Source organism: Chelonoidis abingdonii, chromosome 24 (genome assembly GCF_003597395.2).
Source record: "Chelonoidis abingdonii isolate Lonesome George chromosome 24, CheloAbing_2.0, whole genome shotgun sequence".
NCBI lineage: Eukaryota > Metazoa > Chordata > Testudines > Testudinidae > Chelonoidis > Chelonoidis abingdonii.
In genome coordinates this window covers 19,156,871-19,174,580 of record NC_133792.1, presented here as the reverse complement: position 1 = coordinate 19,174,580, position 17,710 = coordinate 19,156,871, and the positions used below count along the sequence as shown (strand labels likewise).

Below are 17,710 nucleotides of genomic sequence, written 5' to 3'. Positions count from 1 at the left end.
AGCTGATCTTTACTGAAGTTACATGAGAGTATAATTTCAAATGTGCTACCGAAATAGACTGGTGGATCGGTTAATGTGTTCAGATGACTTAAATTGCTTAACAAGCAAGTCAATAATGTAAGTGGAAATTAAATCAGGAGGGAGCTAGGTCAACAAATGTTGGGGAAATGTCTTGCAACAAGTACACAGAATGCAGAATTCCCTCTTTTTCTCAAAAGGCCAACATTTTCACCCTCTACCTGGGGCCACATTCTGATTTGAGTTACAGTGGCGTATTCTCCAGAAGAAATCTACTGACTTCCATGGGGTTCTGGCCAATTGAAAACAGCTGCAATGAGATCAGAATCAGGCCACCTGTGCTTTACAGCTTCTATTTACTTGGCCTGATTGATAGGGATTTACTGCAGGGAAGTGATGGGTTGGGGTGGGGAGGGGGTTATATTCTTTATAGAGCTGCAGCCCACATGCAAACATGAGCAAATACTGGTGAGGGTGTGCTCTTTTCTGGTAAAAAGTCATGCCACACATATATATTATTTAAAATGGTATGTCCCAATTCTAGCTAGCAGAAAGACTGGACATTGATATGTCATTTAAATGGAGACCCAGCGTTTGCATCGCATAAGCAGTATTTAAAATAGCCTATTTACCATATTTCACTGTTAACTTTGCAAAGTCTCATGCTCAACTAAGGATATGATCCTGCATGCACTTGCGCCATGAGTAAATTTACTCAGGTGAGTAGCTACTCATGGTAGTAAAGTTACTCATGTGCATATGTGTTTACAGGATCGGGCCCTGCTTTGTGAGCTTATTTCTTATAGCCAGTGCAGTGAAGGCACAAGGAGATGTCCAGGTCAGCACTGCTACCTCCAGAAGTTATATGTACTTTACATTGCTGATGTTTTGCCAGTGCCACCATATTGTTCTGAGCCTACCTAATTTTTGCATGCATGCACGGAGCCTTTCTTCAAGATTTGACACTCTGTTCTGAAGCTCTTCGTAGTCATAGGCGCCAATCTCCTCCTGGAGTTCGTTTAGAACTGACGTCAGATTCTGGACCTCCTCTTTAAACTGCAATACCAATTTTGCATCGGCTTTGTACTCTTCCAACACTGGTATCAAAGGCCTAAGTTCCTCCATTTTCGCTTTTATTGCCTGCAAGGTTAAAATAAGCTTGGTTCAGTGCTATGCGTGCAAAAATCTGCAACACTCTGCCTTGATCTGGCTGCTTCCTACGTGAGTGCAATGTTCTTATCCCCACAATTATTCTTATCATTATTATTTTTTTGATCCAAATGATGTATTAGAAAGAGTATATTAAACAGTCTGCAGAACACCAAAATATTTGGGAAAGGCCTTTATTTGTCATTTTTAGAATGAAACATCTTACGGTTACATGCTTCAGATCACATACATAAAGAGTTCTGGTTTTTTTTCTTTAAAAAAAATTATGTATATATATGCATTGACAAGGGTTTCAAACTATTCATGAAATGCATCTACAATTGCATGCAAAGGAAGATCTCAGTTGTGGTTCAAGGTTCCTTAGTGAGATATGGTACTAATTTGGAAAATAATAAATAACGAAATAAATGCATGGTGCAAAATGCTCTGTGACCCTCTTTTCATGGTTACATGGGAGTGAACTGCTTCTTCAGTCACTGCAGCATTGAAAAAACTTTCTTTTAAGTTAGCCCTGTAAGCAAGAAAATGAAATAGTGTTGAGGAGCTAGCTCACTAACCTGCCTTACACAGACATCCATTCAGAAACAAATAGTCTTATGGTAAGAAAAAAACCCAAACCAAATCCAAACCACTCACATTGTAACGCCAGAGTTGACACAAACAAAATGCTGTAACTGTGATTTAAAATCATGCCTGGGCAGGGCCAGCTCCAGGCACCAGCAAAGGAAGCAGGTGCTTGGGGCGGCCAATAGAAAGGGGCGGCACGTCTGGGTCTTCAGCAGCAATTCGGCGGCGGGTCCCTGCCGAAGGACCCACTTCGTGCTTGGAGCGACCAATAGAAAGGGGCGGCATGTCTGGGTCTTCAGCGGCGGGTCCCTCAGTCTCTGGGAGCGAAGGACCCGCTGCCGAATTACCGCAGAAGAATGAAGCGGCGCGACTGAGCTGCTGCCAAAGTGCCACTCATCAGTTTTTTTTGTTTCCCCCCCACCCCCCGCTTCGCCGCTTGGGGCAGCAAAAAAGCTGGAGCCAGCCCTATGCCCGGGCAGCAATTTATACAAACAATTCTTTAATGCTATTTTATCTTGCCAAAAATATTATTTTTTAATTTGTTTCTCCAGAAACACAGCCATTATTTTGCCAAACTGTTTTTGTTTGTTTGTTTGTTTTTTAATGAAAAGAAAGGCTGTCTTTAAAGGCATAGTACACAACATTTTGCTGAAGATGCTGAGATCCCTTAGAAAACAGTGCACATGTAAATATGCACGCACTTACCATTTAATGAAGCATTGGATAGTATTCATAATAGGCAGGCTTGGAAGGATTAGATTTTTATTGATAAATGTTGATAAACATCAATTTTACCATACACACAGAAACCGAGGAAAAAATATTTCCATCAGTAATAATTGAAATTTACAGATAGGGAAAGTAAGAAAAATTCAGCTTGAGAACAGTTTGGGTTAAAGGTATTCATTTTGTACATTTTGTACATTTCAATATATGACGGTGGCAATTTGTGTTTTAACAGTTATAGAGCTTTAACTTTCTGATTCTCAGTGTCTACTGTCATTAAATAATGATTAGCTTTGTGCCCCCCATTGTCCGACACCTCATCCTTTCCCTCAACTGTGAAAATTTAAATTGATAAACTGGGGAGGGGGGAGATTAAAAATAAACATTTCTATTATCTGTCAAAATTATTTAAAAAAAATAAAAATCGTATTCTACCAAGCCTAATAATAGGCCAGATTCTGATCTCAGTTAAACCAATGTAAACCCAGAATAGCACCAGTGACAGTTCCATTTCAGATTCTTATATAATGCCTAGGAGCAGGGCATCTGAGTGTCTTGTGGAATTACTCTGGATTTATACTGGCATGAATGAGATTGGAAACTAGCGTTATTTGTTTTCCATGCTCCTCTATTTCAGCTGATGAGTTCCCCTCCAATGTTTTTATTTGTACTCTCTAGTGAATGCATCACCATGGTGTGTGTGCATGTGTGTGCGCAGGGGTGGGGGGTATAAAATCACATTGTTAGAGCTGAAAGTTGTCTCAGTCTAGCAGGTCCTAACCTTAGATCTAAGCTGAAGAACTGAACTTGAAGATCAGAGTTAGTTGAAAAATGAGGGTGAAATTGACAACTTTCACAAATATTCTTTCCCTTTTTTTTTAATTCAGAATTTTGGTATTTCAAAATTGAAAACATCATTTAAATCTTGAAATGATTCAAGAAAATGTAATCCCAGAATGTGAAGGGGAAATTCTCTGGTGCCACTGTAGTATTGTATTCCATCTGCTACTTCAGTGGTAGCAATGCTACTCATGAGCTGTTTCAGAGGAGAATAAATGGGTTCCCGATGTCAGTCTGGATGGGATCTTCCCCCAAACCCAGTGAAATACAGTAGTGGAATCCTGACTCCATTGAAGTCAGCAGCAAAATTCCTATTGACTTCAGTGGCACCAGGATTTCACCCCAAATTCTTTCCTGCTCCTTGGTCCATGAGTGATCTGTTTCACTCACTGAGAACACTAATGCTCAAATATAGGAATTGCCAACTTGTTTACTGAGACTACTTAACACCAGGACTTTGGGCTAATTACTGAAAAATAAGCAACATATACACTTTACCAGCATTTTTTCCTCCTCATTGTTGCCATATGACTCTGGTCATTTGGTCTTATATTTATAAAGTAAGAGTGTACATTAGGAAACCTATTCTCAATGCATGCTTGAAAATTCCTTCCTGGAAATTCAGTGCATTCAAGATAGGATTCTATGCAGGCAAAACTCTTTTAGATGTCAATGTTTGCTGAGTAAGGCCCAGAATGCAGTGGCAATAGAACCCTGGGATGGTGCCACACAATAGGTTCATCTACACAGAAGTTTGGAGAATTGTTTTTGTCTTCTCTGATCATTTGGCCTACGGTATATTGGGGCAGAGGAAGAGAGACTGCAGCCTCATTAGCAGGCTGGAGGATGTACATACCTTAAACTGTCTTGCCAGGTGTTGTTTGTGACTCTCTTCCACTTGCTTGAATTTCGATTCCAACCCTTTCATCTGGTTCTCCATCTTCTCTACATATTGTAAGTCTCTTTGAGTTCGCCTGTCCAATACCTCTATTGACTGAGACATATTCTGCACCTGTCCAAAGAAATAAAAAAATAAAAAGAGGCAACACAATGAAAGGAGGAAGTTTTCATAGGAGCTAGGCAGCATCATTCGCCTCATAATACAAAACGTTGACCTTTTCCCACTCAGTCAACAAAGCTAAAGAGGAATCAGCAGCTGCATTATTTACTAGTTAATCAGCAGCATCTGATGGTATTATGACCGTGTGCTCCAAAACAGAGCAAATTGGTTTCATAAACATTTATTCTGCCATGCGCCAGAAAATAATCCAACAATCATGAATGCAAATAAGGATTGTCGTCAAGTATAAAATGTATGAGTCTTAATGGACTCCTGAGATGTTACCACAATACAAATAAATACAATGCAATGCAATTCAATAATAACAACAACTATTATTAGAACCCTATTGATTTCAGTTTGCAATACTCCAGTTCTTAAAGGGAGGTGTGGGCTTAAATGCTTTGCTGAACTAGGGACTTAGTTAGGTCACTGAAAGCCTGGTTCGCCTTCCACTGAGATTAACGGAATTCTTATCAAAACCCAAATCTTAAGGAAATATTACTCTTTGTACCTTGTCCATAACTTCCTCTGCAAGCAAATTCCAAGAAGCTCTCTGAGTTCCTTGCCACCACAATTAGCTCCTGTTTCCACATTCAATGCTCAGTGAAGCTAAGTGTAATCATATTGGACTTGGGGGATGGGGAAGAGATGACTGGCATTCAGTATTTCCTTCAGGGAGCTTCACTGAGCCAGTGAACATGGCTGTGGGACATGTGTGCGGTACCAGAAGTACGGGCCTCCTGGACTTTGCTGGAACCAGCCAAGGGACAAATGCCAGCTTTTCTCTAAGTTTTGTGAAATGATTGAGGTTGCCCATAATTAACATTTGATGACAAAGACAATATGAAAAGTAACATTCAAATAGTTAAGGGGAACCCATGCATCAAGCTCTGAAGGCTTGTGACATGCTACGGTGGAGAAGCTCATTGTCCAACCAGTGCAAATGGTTTCATGGCTAGTAAATTTCTCTCAGCGCTGGTGAGAGGACTGTGATGAGAAGAAAGAATTTTCAGTACCTAATTAAGCAGTACCACCCATCCACACCCAGCAACAAACTGACCCAGCCCCACCCAGGCCATTGCCGAGAATCAGACCTTTAGGTAGACAGCACTGAAAGGGGAGGAGGAGAAAAAGAGGTGAGTATTTTTCTGTGCTGGTGAACAGTAAGGCAGTAATTTGCCTGCAGTGGATGGGGAGGAATCTAAGAAGCTCTGCCTGCACTGGGTGGCATGTCTGTTACAGCCTGGACTTGTACGACATTTTTATCGTGTTGAGCCAGCCAGTCCTTCCCTGACAAAACCTGCCTCTGCCGATTGGGATTGCTTTGTACATCGGCCAATGGGAATGAGGATTAAGTCTGAAGTTGCCCAAAACTGGGTCAATTAATTCTGCCAGTGCTCACTCCCGATAAAAAGCCCAACTGTGCACGAATTAATTTACAGCAAATAAGGAAGGGTGCTTATGTGAAGACATACAGTGAAACATGTTATTTTCAGTGATATGCTTGGTGTAAAGTTCAAATCCATTCCATTCATTGCTAATAAGGATTTTTTTTAATTAAGTAGCAACCTATGGTGGACATTTTAAAATATCAATTACTTTTATTCCTGATCTTTGACAATAATGTCAAATTCATCATTTAAAGATCTACATCTTTTATTTTCATTAGCATTTTAAGGCCTTGATCCAGCAAACCACTTAAGCACATGATTAAACTTGAATGAGACTGCTCATGGACTTAAGGTAAAGCATTTACGCACATGCTTGACGACCTGAGGCCGAAATACATTCTCTGTCTTAAATTTTCCTCCATTTCTTCCAATCACTTACAACTCCTGAAGAACCTTAATTAAGAGTATTTTTTCACATATTCTGAGTGCTCATAAAACCTCATTTTGCAGCTATCTAATGGCATAGACAAGCAAACAGTTGCCAAGGGGAAAAATAGTTGATTTTACCTTAGGGAAGCAAAAAATTAATAAGATGGAATTTAAATTCTGCTTCCAGTTATGCCAGCTCCTTTGACACTGATGGAGTTACCCTGGATTTATACCTGCGTAACTGGGAGCAGAATTTGGCCTGGTGACTCTAGCAAACCACATCTGCTAAATACTATCTCCTAGATCCTGACCATCCCACTCTGTGGGTGCTATCCTTCTGGGGTAGCGTCTATGAGCAATACCCCTGCCTGGGCCATCTGGAGCTAAATGCAAGTGCCTCCACTACTTGAGGCAAAGGACCAATTCATTCACTTGAAGGCAGTAGGACTCGTAATCCCCCATCTGTGGTCTAGCCACTAGAGGGCGATAGAGAGCTACATTGTGGTAGCATGGCGCACGCCCAGATTTTTTTCAAGTTTTATTGTAACTTTGCCTTAAAAAGGGGTTAAAAAACAAGAGGTGCCAAGTGATGGCAATGCCGTTTGAAGCAGAATGAGATGGGGGTACTCACTGGCCCCTCTAATGTAATTAAGGCCCTAATTTAATTTTCATATGTTGGTGTCAATGTGTTTTAGAATAGATTGGCTTTTTACAACTTTGAAGTTGATCTTTTGCTTAACTTCCAAAACCTCTACGCAAAGCCTATAGAACCAATTTCTAAGGAAGAAATTTCTTCTACTTTTCAAAAAGAAAAAAAGGAAAGAATTACTCACTCAAAAAATGCAGCTTTGCTCAGACCAGTTATGGGAACGTTTTTTTTATCTCCAAAGGTGAACAATAGGTTATGGTTGCTTTCCTCCTTGGAAAATCCAAACACAATTACATCTTTGACGTGTTATGTTTCTTCTGCTATTTGTGGTGAAAAAAATGTAAGGCTAGTTCTCATCACAAAACTAGGGGAGTTAAGATGTCAGATTCTTGAAAGGGGCAGGACTGCTTTCAAGCCAGCACCAGATCTTCCTTGTGAGCTTGGAAGTTTTCCAAAAAAGTGTCTGCAGTTACATTTTACTAAAAGGATTTTGTTTCAATGGAGATCCAGATCAGAGGCCATCAGGAAGTTTAGACTTGAAATTAGATGAAGGTTTCTAACCATCAAAGGAGTGAAGTTCTGGAACAGCCTTCTAAGGGGAGCAGTGGGGGCAAAAGATATATCTGGTTTCAAGACTAAGCTTGATGAGTTTATGGAGGGGATGGTAGGATGGGATGGCCTAATTTTGGCAATTAATTGATTTTTTACTATTAGCAGTAAATATGACCAATGGCCTGTGATGGGATGTTAGATGGGGTGGGATCTGAGTTACTACAGAGAATTCTTTCCTGGGTGTCTGGCTGTGAGTCTTGCCCACATGCTCAGGGTTTAATTGATCACCATATTTGGGGTCGGGAAGGAATTTTCCTCCAGGTCAGATTGGCAGAGGCTCTGGAGGGTTTTCGCCTTCCTCTACAGCATGGGACATGGGTCACTTGCTGGGGGATTCTTTGCACCTTGAAGTCTTTAAACCACGATTTGAGGACTTCAATAACTCAGACACAAGTTAAGCATTTGATACAGAAGTTGGTGAGATTCTGTGGCCTGTGCTGTGCGTTGTGACTAGACGATCATAATGGTCCCTCCTGACCTTAAAGTCTATGAGTCTATGGTGACTGCTAACACTCACCCCTTTATTTCTGGGTTCTCTTACGGATGGTGTATGTGTAGAGCTAGATAGGTTAACACACATGTGAGCATCTGACTTTGCACATCATTCTTCCCTTACTTTATACCCTAGCATCCCAAAAGCAGCTTGCTGTCTAAGAAAAACAATGAACATCTATATTTCAGCAGCTTCTGCATTGGAAACAATTACATTTTCAGTCCTTCGCCCCACACCCATTGTTCACATTTGAATAGGACTTTGGGTCAAAACCTGCTTGTCTTATTCAGGTGGGTAGTTATGCAAAGCCAATGGGTCTTTGATACTAGTGCTGCCCCTTGTTCCTACTTCAGATTTTGTTCTGTTGGGCACGTTCTCTTTACTATGTGAGGAAACAAAAGCCAGAAGCTTATGCTACAAACCAAGGAGAAATGTCTCATGTCTCTGTTTATAGTACTCAGAGCACAGTATAACACATTAAGTGCAGGTTTATGAATGTTTTGAGTGACTAACACATCAATTTTCTCCAAGTATCAGGATAAAAATAATTGTGTCACATACTTCAGATGCTGGCATAGTACAGTATTTAGACACAAGGGATAATTACATGCCCCAATACAAGAGTCTACTTAGATTTAGAAAAGAATGGCACTATTTCACAAGAAATGGTGTTTCTTCAATGGGATCCATTATCCAGAGAATTTCCTGATATAAGGGATGTACCTTCTGATCTCTCCAGACAGCAGACTATTAAAAACGAACCACGTGAATGTCAATGTTAAGAAGAAAACCACGAGCCCTCATGACCATGTTATTTGATGTCGATGGCTCATGCTGTTTTATCCAACTTTTTAAATATCAATACAGCTAAACGAGCCTGGGCTTCATTTTTAATTGGGTTTCTCTCTTGCCTTTTCGAAACTCACCCTTTGAAAATATTTAAGTGTTCATTCAATGAAAACCAATGTGATTAGAGTCAACTGCAGAATTTCCCCCCTACTGAATTACATGGGCAACATCATGTATCTTTGATCTTATTACATTTCACAAGCCTCCCTCTATCCAGATACTTATACTTCATAGCCATAACATCAAAGCACCTTACAAACATGAATGAATTGATCCTCACACCTTATGAGGTAGGAAGGTATTATCATCATCCCCATTTTACAGATGGGGAAATGAGGCACAGAGTGAATTGCTCAAGGATTCCATAGGAGAACCACGAATTGCAGCCAGATCTCTTGAATCCCACCTGCCTTAACTACCAGACCATCCTCCCTCCTTCCCACAGGATGGTTCAGCCCATTACCTTTTCTAAGAGCTGCCTCAGCTGCTTTGTCCTGGCATCACGTGAGCACATCGTCTGTTGGGGAGCCACCACTGTGCATATACACCGTCCCTCGCTGTCTTGGGCAGAGCTGTAGACCTGCCAGCTTTCCTCTGGGTTGGTAGGCAACACCTGATTGATACATGGAAAAGGGGGTGAGTTAAGTAAGACAGGGGGACACTTGGAGGGATAGCGAGAGTGTAGTGAAATGGGTGCATGGGAAGTATTCAGTGCAACCAAAAAATTTTTTTTAAAAAAAAGCAGCAATAGAGCAACACCATAGAAATATAATGGAACCATGGAATAAATAAAGGAAAGGTTCCTCCGAGGGTCCAGGAAATATGAAGGATAGGATGCATTTTTAATGTAAAAATATGGATTGGGGACAGGTAAAAAAAGAGTCTTATGGCATGAAAAGGAGAGCGAGAGTGGAAGAAGATAATATGGACACAATGGGAAGATTGGGGATATGTGGGATGGAAAATCAAGGGGTAGTAGGGTTGGCTGGCATCATTCGTTCAAGTGAGTTCTGATGCCCACCCAGCCTGTGTGAAACTTGACACCATGCTATTATTAAGGCACACACTCAATTTCTCCTTGACACACAGAGAATGAAGTGCATCCTGATGTACTAGTCAGTGTTCTCCTGACTCCAGGAACTGAGCAGCAATCAATGGGAATCTGCAGGAAACAGGAATTCGCTCTTAAGAGGAAAAGGCAACCACTTTTACTGGTTTCCCCCCACCGCTATTCAAAGTGTCCCATGAGATTTTCAGGAACGCTGCAATATTTCTTAAACTGTTCTGTTAACCCAAGGAGGAAAGAGAACCCAGAATAACTGTGAGACAGCATGCCAGCTAATGAGGAATACAACCTTGAAGATGTAATCAGCACTATGATCTGGGCTTCCATAATGCATATGTGAAAAGAGAGTCCAGCAATGAAGTTAAACATGTTCCCTACCCCCTGCAGAATCTATGACCTTCATTTCCCTTTAATCACACAACATTTGCAAAATACATTATTTAATCACCGTCTCTGATCATTTTGAAGAGACCAGTATTTCACCAGCTAGAAGGAAAGATGCTGATTTAGTGCTTAAATATGCAATAAATAACCTTGCAAACAGCCAGACAGCTAGATAGCTAGATTAGATAGAAAGTGTATGGAGATAGACCAACGGATGCAGTGTATGGGGATAGACAGACAGACAGACTCCAGCTAAAATGATTTTGGGTCACATCACATTCTTGCAACACGGAACAAACTGACAAATCCACTCACAATTAACAGAGACACTATATCAAATACTCTTCATCTTGCAACAGTAAGATTGCAAAATGCTAATTTTTTTTAAGACAGAAGCATACAGCGTGGAGGTGAGAGGTGTCAATTCTTTCCTGCTAAGGAAAGAAAGAAGGACTGTTATACTCAGCCATTTCCAATAGATAAGAATCCAGTCTATAATATCCTTTCAGAAAAGGCAAGGGGCACCATAAAGCATGACTAAAATACACTTGCAACTTCCCTGATGCATTTTCCATCCCGATAATGACTATTGATTCCAGGCATCTGAGTGCATCCGTTCTTGTGGGTCTTACACCTGACAGCAAGCTATAGTGAAATGGCGAAATGTCATGACACAGGAACTTCTGATATTTTTTCAGTCAGGGAAATGCAAAGGAGAAGCCAGCCCCAGTCTCAACCCCTCCCCAAGACACCCACTTTCCACCCACAGGACGCTCTCCAGACTCCTGGCTAACAAGTTGTTATGTAATAGGATAGCAGTCTAAGAGGGGCACCTTAGCTGCCCTGCTGAAGCACAAAGGCAGCTTTGCAAGGAGAGGAGTGGCAGGACCCACGACCTCTGTGCCTTTCCTTCCAAGCAATCAACCATGCTGGGAACGTGCCTTTACCATGCCCTGCTTCGGACCAGGGCAATATTGCCCCACTGCAATGCAAATGAAGCTGTAGCTCCATCTTGACAACCTATTTAATGAGAACCCAAAAGATTCCTGGGTTAACCCAGAAACACCCAGTCACATGAAAGAGAGAGGGAGAGAGAAGGAAGGGGTGGGGGAAGGGAGGGGGACAAGTCACTATGGCACAATTAGATTTTCTAAGACCAAATCCTCTGCCAGCACAACTGCAAAATATCTTCATCTCCTCCCAACCTCCCCCCCCAACACACAGCCACCGCCCCCCTAAAAAGAAACCTCTGGGATTTTCCACCCGGCCCATTCCTGAGGCTCTATAAGATGAGAGAGCTGCCCTTGGGAAACCTCTGAGAACAGCATTTAAACACACACACCCTCTCCCGATCAGTTGCAGGGCACAGCCACCCAAAAATGGGAGCAAAGCTACTCCCTTCCCTCCCCACCCCAATGACTGGCCTCTGCCACCCACTTAGCTTCCCTGGACTCAGACGATCAGGCCAGACCTTTCGACTTTACAAAACAAAGCCAAGCCAAGCCAAGCCACGCTAGTCAAACCAACCATGAAAGTGATCAGCCGCGCAACCCTCACCTCGGCTAACAAGAACACGCCCCTGGCACAGGAAACAAGGACCAGCAGCATCTAGCCCTGATCCAGAGCAAAGTCTGCGCCCCTCCTGCAAATTAAGGATCTGTGCTTCCAGGCCTCTCCCTTCCCACCCTGACACACACACAAAGTGCACAGGCGTGCCCTGCACACCAGCCCCCCTCGGCACACACAGAAAGGGCACAGAAGTGTCCCGCACACCAGCCCCCTCCCAACACACACACACACACACACAAAGTGCACAGACGTGCCTTGCACACCAACCCCTCCGACACACACAAAGTGCACAGACGTGCCTTGCACAGCAGCCCCCCAGCACACACACAAAGTGCACAGATGTGCCTTGCACACCACCCCGGCACACACACAAAGGGCACAGAAGTGTCCCGCACACCAGCCCCCTCCCAACACACACACACACACACACGAAGTGCACAGACGTGCCTTGCACACCAACCCCTCCGACACACACAAAGTGCACAGACGTGCCTTGCACACCAACCCCTCCGACACACACACAAAGTGCACAGACGTGCCCTGCACACCAACCCCTCCGACACACACACACAAAGTGCACAGACGTGCCCTGCACACCAACCCCTCCGACACACACACACAAAGTGCACAGACGTGCCCTGCACACCAACCCCTCCGACACACACACACAAAGTGCACAGACGTGCCCTGCACACCAGCCCCCCGGCACTTACCCCCGTGCTCCTGTCCAAGGTGCCCCCCGAGGCTGCGGTTAGCTTGGTGGTGTTCAGCCCCACCAGGGAGGGCAGCGTCTGCGACATCCAGTTGGTGATCATGGCCATGGTGCTCAGCACGACTCCGATCTTGAGCAAAGGCACCGACATCTCGGCGGGGCTCGGCTCCAGCCGCCCTTCATTCTGAACCGGCTCGGGGCTGCCCGCGGCTCACCGGCCCCCGCTGCACCGCCCCGCCGGCCAAGCGCTTCCTCGCCATCTCGGCTGGCCCCCCACCCGGGGTCTCTGCGCTGCCTGGCTCCCGGACCCCCGCAGAGCCACCTTCCCGGGGGGCGCCGCCTTGCGAACCAGTCCGAGGAGCGGATCGCAGCGCCCAGCCGGCCGGACTGCAGGGGGGATTTGGGTGGGGGGAGAGGGAGGGGTGCTGGGCGCTGTTTCCCAGTGTGGAAGGAGCCGTTCTCCAAAACCCCGCGTCTCCTTGGGACGTGCAATGCACATGCCTGAAAGCGACCAAGGGGCGGGATGAAATGGATGGGGGCGGGGACCAGCGGCTAGTGGGAAAATACAACGCGCTCTGATGTCAAACTGCTGGGGAAACGGGGGGGCATTTTTTGTGTTTGTTTTAGTTTCTCTCGCGCGCCTCCTGGCCGCCGTTCGCACAGACAGGCAAAGCCTTTGTGGACTTAAATATCACAAAGGCCAGGTGGGTAAGTACACAAGGGGGTCTCTTCTCCCCCTTTAATAGCTGTTTGCATCAGCACCACACCCAGGAAGGGTTGGTTAGGGGAGCTGCCAGGGAGCTAAAGTGTGGCACAAACCTGGGGTGCTCTCTTTTACTAGCCTCTGTTGCCGACAGAGAGAAGCGGGGCTGCCCCCCAACGCTGCATTAACAAATATTAGGAAGAACCCAAACAATTAGGTGAAAAGCAAATAAGGAGGATGAGGAAGTGGATTATAATGAGAGCCGTGGGCTGGCACAGCCTTCCCCTAGCAAAGCTCTCTGCCTGCCTGCACCGTATTTTCCCTTGTACAGTTCTGAAGCCAGACAATAATTGTCTGCACTATTGCAGTAGCATTGGGCCCAGGATATGAGAGGAATGAGGTGGGTGAGGCTGTATCAAACTGGGGTATCTATCTGTACACTAGGGGCATGTGAGAATAATCCCGTCCCGGCAGACAACACATTGTTTTACCCGTTACAGACCATCTTTTCCCCTGTTTTCAACGGTATATTCTGACCCTATCTCAGATGGGGGCATGGGGTGGATTACATTGTCTGGAAAGGGGTATTCTGCCTAAATAGTTTGAAAACCACGGCTTTATTGGACCGACTTCAGCTGGCGGAAAGGACAAGCTTTCCAGCTTCACAGAGCTCTTCTTCAGACACTCTGGTTACCTTCCCCGGGTATTAACTGTCCTGTTTGCCGGGCACTCCATCTGCTCTCATTTTAACTGGAACTCTTCCCCATCCCCCAAGCCCCTTAAGAGAGGTTAATGCCAAATGTATCTATCTACTTTTCTGCAAGAGGGTGTGTTTTCCATTGACCCAGCCTTACGTGCAATGGCCATACAGTCAAAGTGGGGGATCTGCGGCTCTGTTATTCTTGTCACTGTCTCTCTTCTCTGACCCAGCTGTGGTGTGATGTTCTGAGCCACTGTCACTTAGGGTCTATCTGCACTGCGATAAAAGACCCGTGGCACAGCTGCAGCTGGCCCGCCTCACTCGTCTTGGGCTGCGAGGCTGTAAAACAGCAGTGTGGATGTTTGGGCTTGGGCTGGAGCCTGAGACTCTCTGCCTCAGGTTTTTTATCGCAGTGTAGACACAGGCTTAGATTGACTCTGACCCTCAGCACTCCCATCCTAAGATGGTGGCTCTTTCTCTACCTGCCCTGGCTGGCAAATGAAAACAAATTAAATAGAAAAAAGTCCCTCATATTTCCTTGCCTCGTTTATAGCCCTGACCGCAACCAGCTGGCAGAATCAAAATCTTATTCACATCAGATAGACTTCTCCTTCCTTAACCTTTAGTTGCTCCAGTTCCAAAGGAAGCCCAACCCCACACTAATGGAGAACAATCCAGCAATGGCAGACTTCAAAGAGCCCTCCCTGATTCTCTTTAGAATGGTCAAGACAGCAGGATGGCAGAAGGTGGAAGATGTGATGGAGAACAAGCATCTTCCAAGGAAGAGCTGTGATTCATGGGGAGGCAAATTAGGGGCATCAACTGGAGAGAGACGATCCTCCATGTCTGAACGGGGAGCTTGCTACATTCTGAACATGTCTGTTTCGTTGTCTTAAGTTTGGGAGAGATATTCTCCAGCACTGAGGAAATGAACTTCTCTCTGTACCTCAGCCCCAGCAAATCTGATGTCTCCCATGGGTGGTGAATAAGGTACCTCAGTTTTAATCATCATTATTAGTTGTGTTACAGTAGCTCCCCCATCAAGAATTGTGTTAGTCATTGCACAAATACATCACAAAAAGACCACCACTGCCCCAATGAGATGACAGTCTAAATATAAGATAAGACAGATCACTAGATACAACAGACTGATGGGGGAACAAAAGGTAAGCACGTCAGCCTTCCCCCTCAGCTTTCTCTAACAGCTGGGGCATGGTTGAGGGTCATGCATTTCAGATCACGTCTGTCCCATTAGTCTGGGGTTGTATGCAGGGCCGGCGCTTGCATTTAGGCAGCTTAGGCAATCGCCTAGGGCGCCAGTATTATTGGGGGGAGCATTTTGTCGGAGGGGGCGGCAGGCGGCTCCAGTGGAGCTGCCGCAGTGGTGCCTGCGGAGGGTCCGCTGGTCCATGGCTCGGCTGCCGCAGTCGTGCTTGTGGACGGTCGGCTGCTTGCGCAGCTGTGGTAGACCTCCTGCAGGCACGACTGCGGCAGCTCCACCAGAGCCGCGGGAGCAGCCGACCGTCCACAGGCAGGACTGCGGAGCCGAGGGACCAGCGCGTGGGGCAGCAAAATGGCCATGTGCCTAGGGAGCTCAAATCCCTAGCGCCGGTCCTGGTTGTATGATCTATATCAAATGAGTGGATCACTATGGGCTGGTCTACACTAGGGGAGGGGATCAATCTAAGATACGCAACTTCAGCTAAATGAATAACGTAGCTGAAGTCGAAGTGTCTTAGATCGATTTACCTACCGTCCTCATGGCGCGGGATCGATGTTTGCGGCTCCCCCTGTCGACTCCGCTACCGCTGCTCACGTTGGTGGAGTTCCGGAGTCGACAGGAGCGCGTTCGGGGATCGATATATCACATTTAGATGAGACGTGATATATCGATCCCCGAGAAATCGATTGCTACCCACCGATATGGCGGATAGTGAAGACGTAGCCTATATGTCCTCAGATGTGACCTCTGGTCACATCTGACCTAAATGATGAAGAGGCATCAGTTTTTACATAGCTGAGGTTGCAGCTAAGTTTCTGTTTAAAGGAGATTTTGCAGCCTCTGCCAAAAACCCCGATCAGCCAAAAGTTGGCAGGTTAAATCATATAATACACATCGGGTCAGATCCTCATCTGGTGCAAATCACTGAAGTCAGTGAAGTTACACTGGTTTATGCCAGCAGAGGATCTGGCTTCTTGGTTTCTTTTTTAGAAAAATCTCACATTGCAATTGCTTGCACTGCAGTGAACCAAACTGTAAGTAGGAAGTCGCATGGCCATTTCATTGCAAACAGTGCTGATGGCTTTGTCAAAACATTTTCACTGAAAGTGGCTTCTCCATAAGGAAACAGTTCTCATTCAAGATTAAAAAAAAAAAAACTTAAGGGGCTTATATAACTTTCCCACTGACTTCAGAAAGGAAGCGTTCCTCTGATCGAAATTCACGAGTCCATCTTATCTTTTTCTAGGTTAACATTTAAATACCACATGCAGAAGAGAGATTACAAAATTAATCCTCTGGTGATGTGCAGGATTCCCTGAAGAATAAAAATCACATCTCTTGCTCCACAGTAATAAAGGCGGCCTCGGGGGAATCAGAGGTTTATCCCACTGCTTCCTGAGATTTCAAGAGGAACAAGAAGTAATCACAGCATTTAAAAAAAAATAATACAAACTCTTTCCTCCTCTCAAGATTTGAAACAGCAAAACAATTAAGGTAAGATGGAGAGTTATATGCAGTTGTCTGTAACTTCTTTCAAGGATCTGCAATGCATACGTTTTATTACTGCAACACTGGTTTTCATCTTTGTTTGTGTGTGGAGGAGATTTAAAGGTGTTTAACTTTGTATTTGCAAAAAGGTCTAATTTCTTGCTGAAGTGCAATTGCAGAACAGTGACTGACATGCATATTATGCAACTCTGCTGCCAGAGAGCCTCTGCAATTGTTGGATTCGAGTGCCACCTTCTAGCGTAGATTGGTATTGCAGGCACCCCTTCGAAAAGATGCTTTATAATACAGTGGATCATCAGTGATAATAAATACAGTGGCTCAATGAATCAACCTACTCTCAGTCCTCTTTGATAACTCCTTGTCCCCCCCAGGGAATTTCTAAATAGTTCTGAAATGGATTTGTTATGAGACAACTCCCAGTCTGCCTTTGTCACTGTGAGAGCAGACGTTGGCAGTGGAATATAGACTAACAGAGAAAGTTTGGTGATGTCATCCAAATTTTTGATATCTCACAGGTCAGATATACACTGGTGAAAACAAGGATCTGTTTCTGTAAGTAGGAATAACTTGCTGCTACATAACATTTTAGCTAACTAATCATTCACAAATTCACTATCTACCATTCTTATCAGCCTCCCATTACTGTCGTATCTGAGCACCTCACAATCTTTAATAGATATATCCTGTGAGGTACGGCAGTGCCGTTATCATGGTTTCAAAGATGGGGAACTGAGGCACACAGGCTAACGTCACACAGAGCAGGGAACTGAGGCAGATCTTCTGAGTTGCAGATTAGTATCCTAATCACCGGACCATATTTCCATCCTTCCCATAATGGGATAATCTGTCCCATATGTCATAGAATCCTAGAAATGTTGGGCTGGAAGGGACCTGGAGAAGTCATCTAATCCAGCCCACTGCACTGAGGCAGGACCAAGTATGCGGCTTGCCAGGGTAAGCACCTGGCGGGCCGGGCCAGTTTGTTTACCGCCGCATCCGCAGGTTCGGCCAAACACGGCTCCCACTAGCCACAGTTTG

At 44.7% G+C, this 17,710-nt stretch overlaps 1 protein-coding gene across 2 annotated transcripts in view; it reads right to left on the bottom strand.

The window, feature by feature from the left end:
* The window catches only part of OLFM1 (olfactomedin 1), a 51,081-nt gene that overhangs the window by 19,735 nt on the left and 13,636 nt on the right, over nt 1-17,710 (bottom strand). The window contains exons 1-4 of one of the 2 annotated variants that reach the window (XM_032767620.2): nt 12,540-12,895; nt 9,271-9,420; nt 4,178-4,333; nt 939-1,158 (exon numbers count right to left, since the gene is read on the bottom strand). In XM_032767620.2, the coding sequence (XP_032623511.1) occupies nt 939-1,158; nt 4,178-4,333; nt 9,271-9,420; nt 12,540-12,689 (676 nt within the window). In that variant the 5' untranslated portion in view covers nt 12,690-12,895. Of the gene's footprint in view, nt 1-938; nt 1,159-4,177; nt 4,334-9,270; nt 9,421-12,539; nt 12,896-17,710 lie in introns of those variants that run through there. The other variant, XM_032767621.2, reaches the window with a different exon arrangement.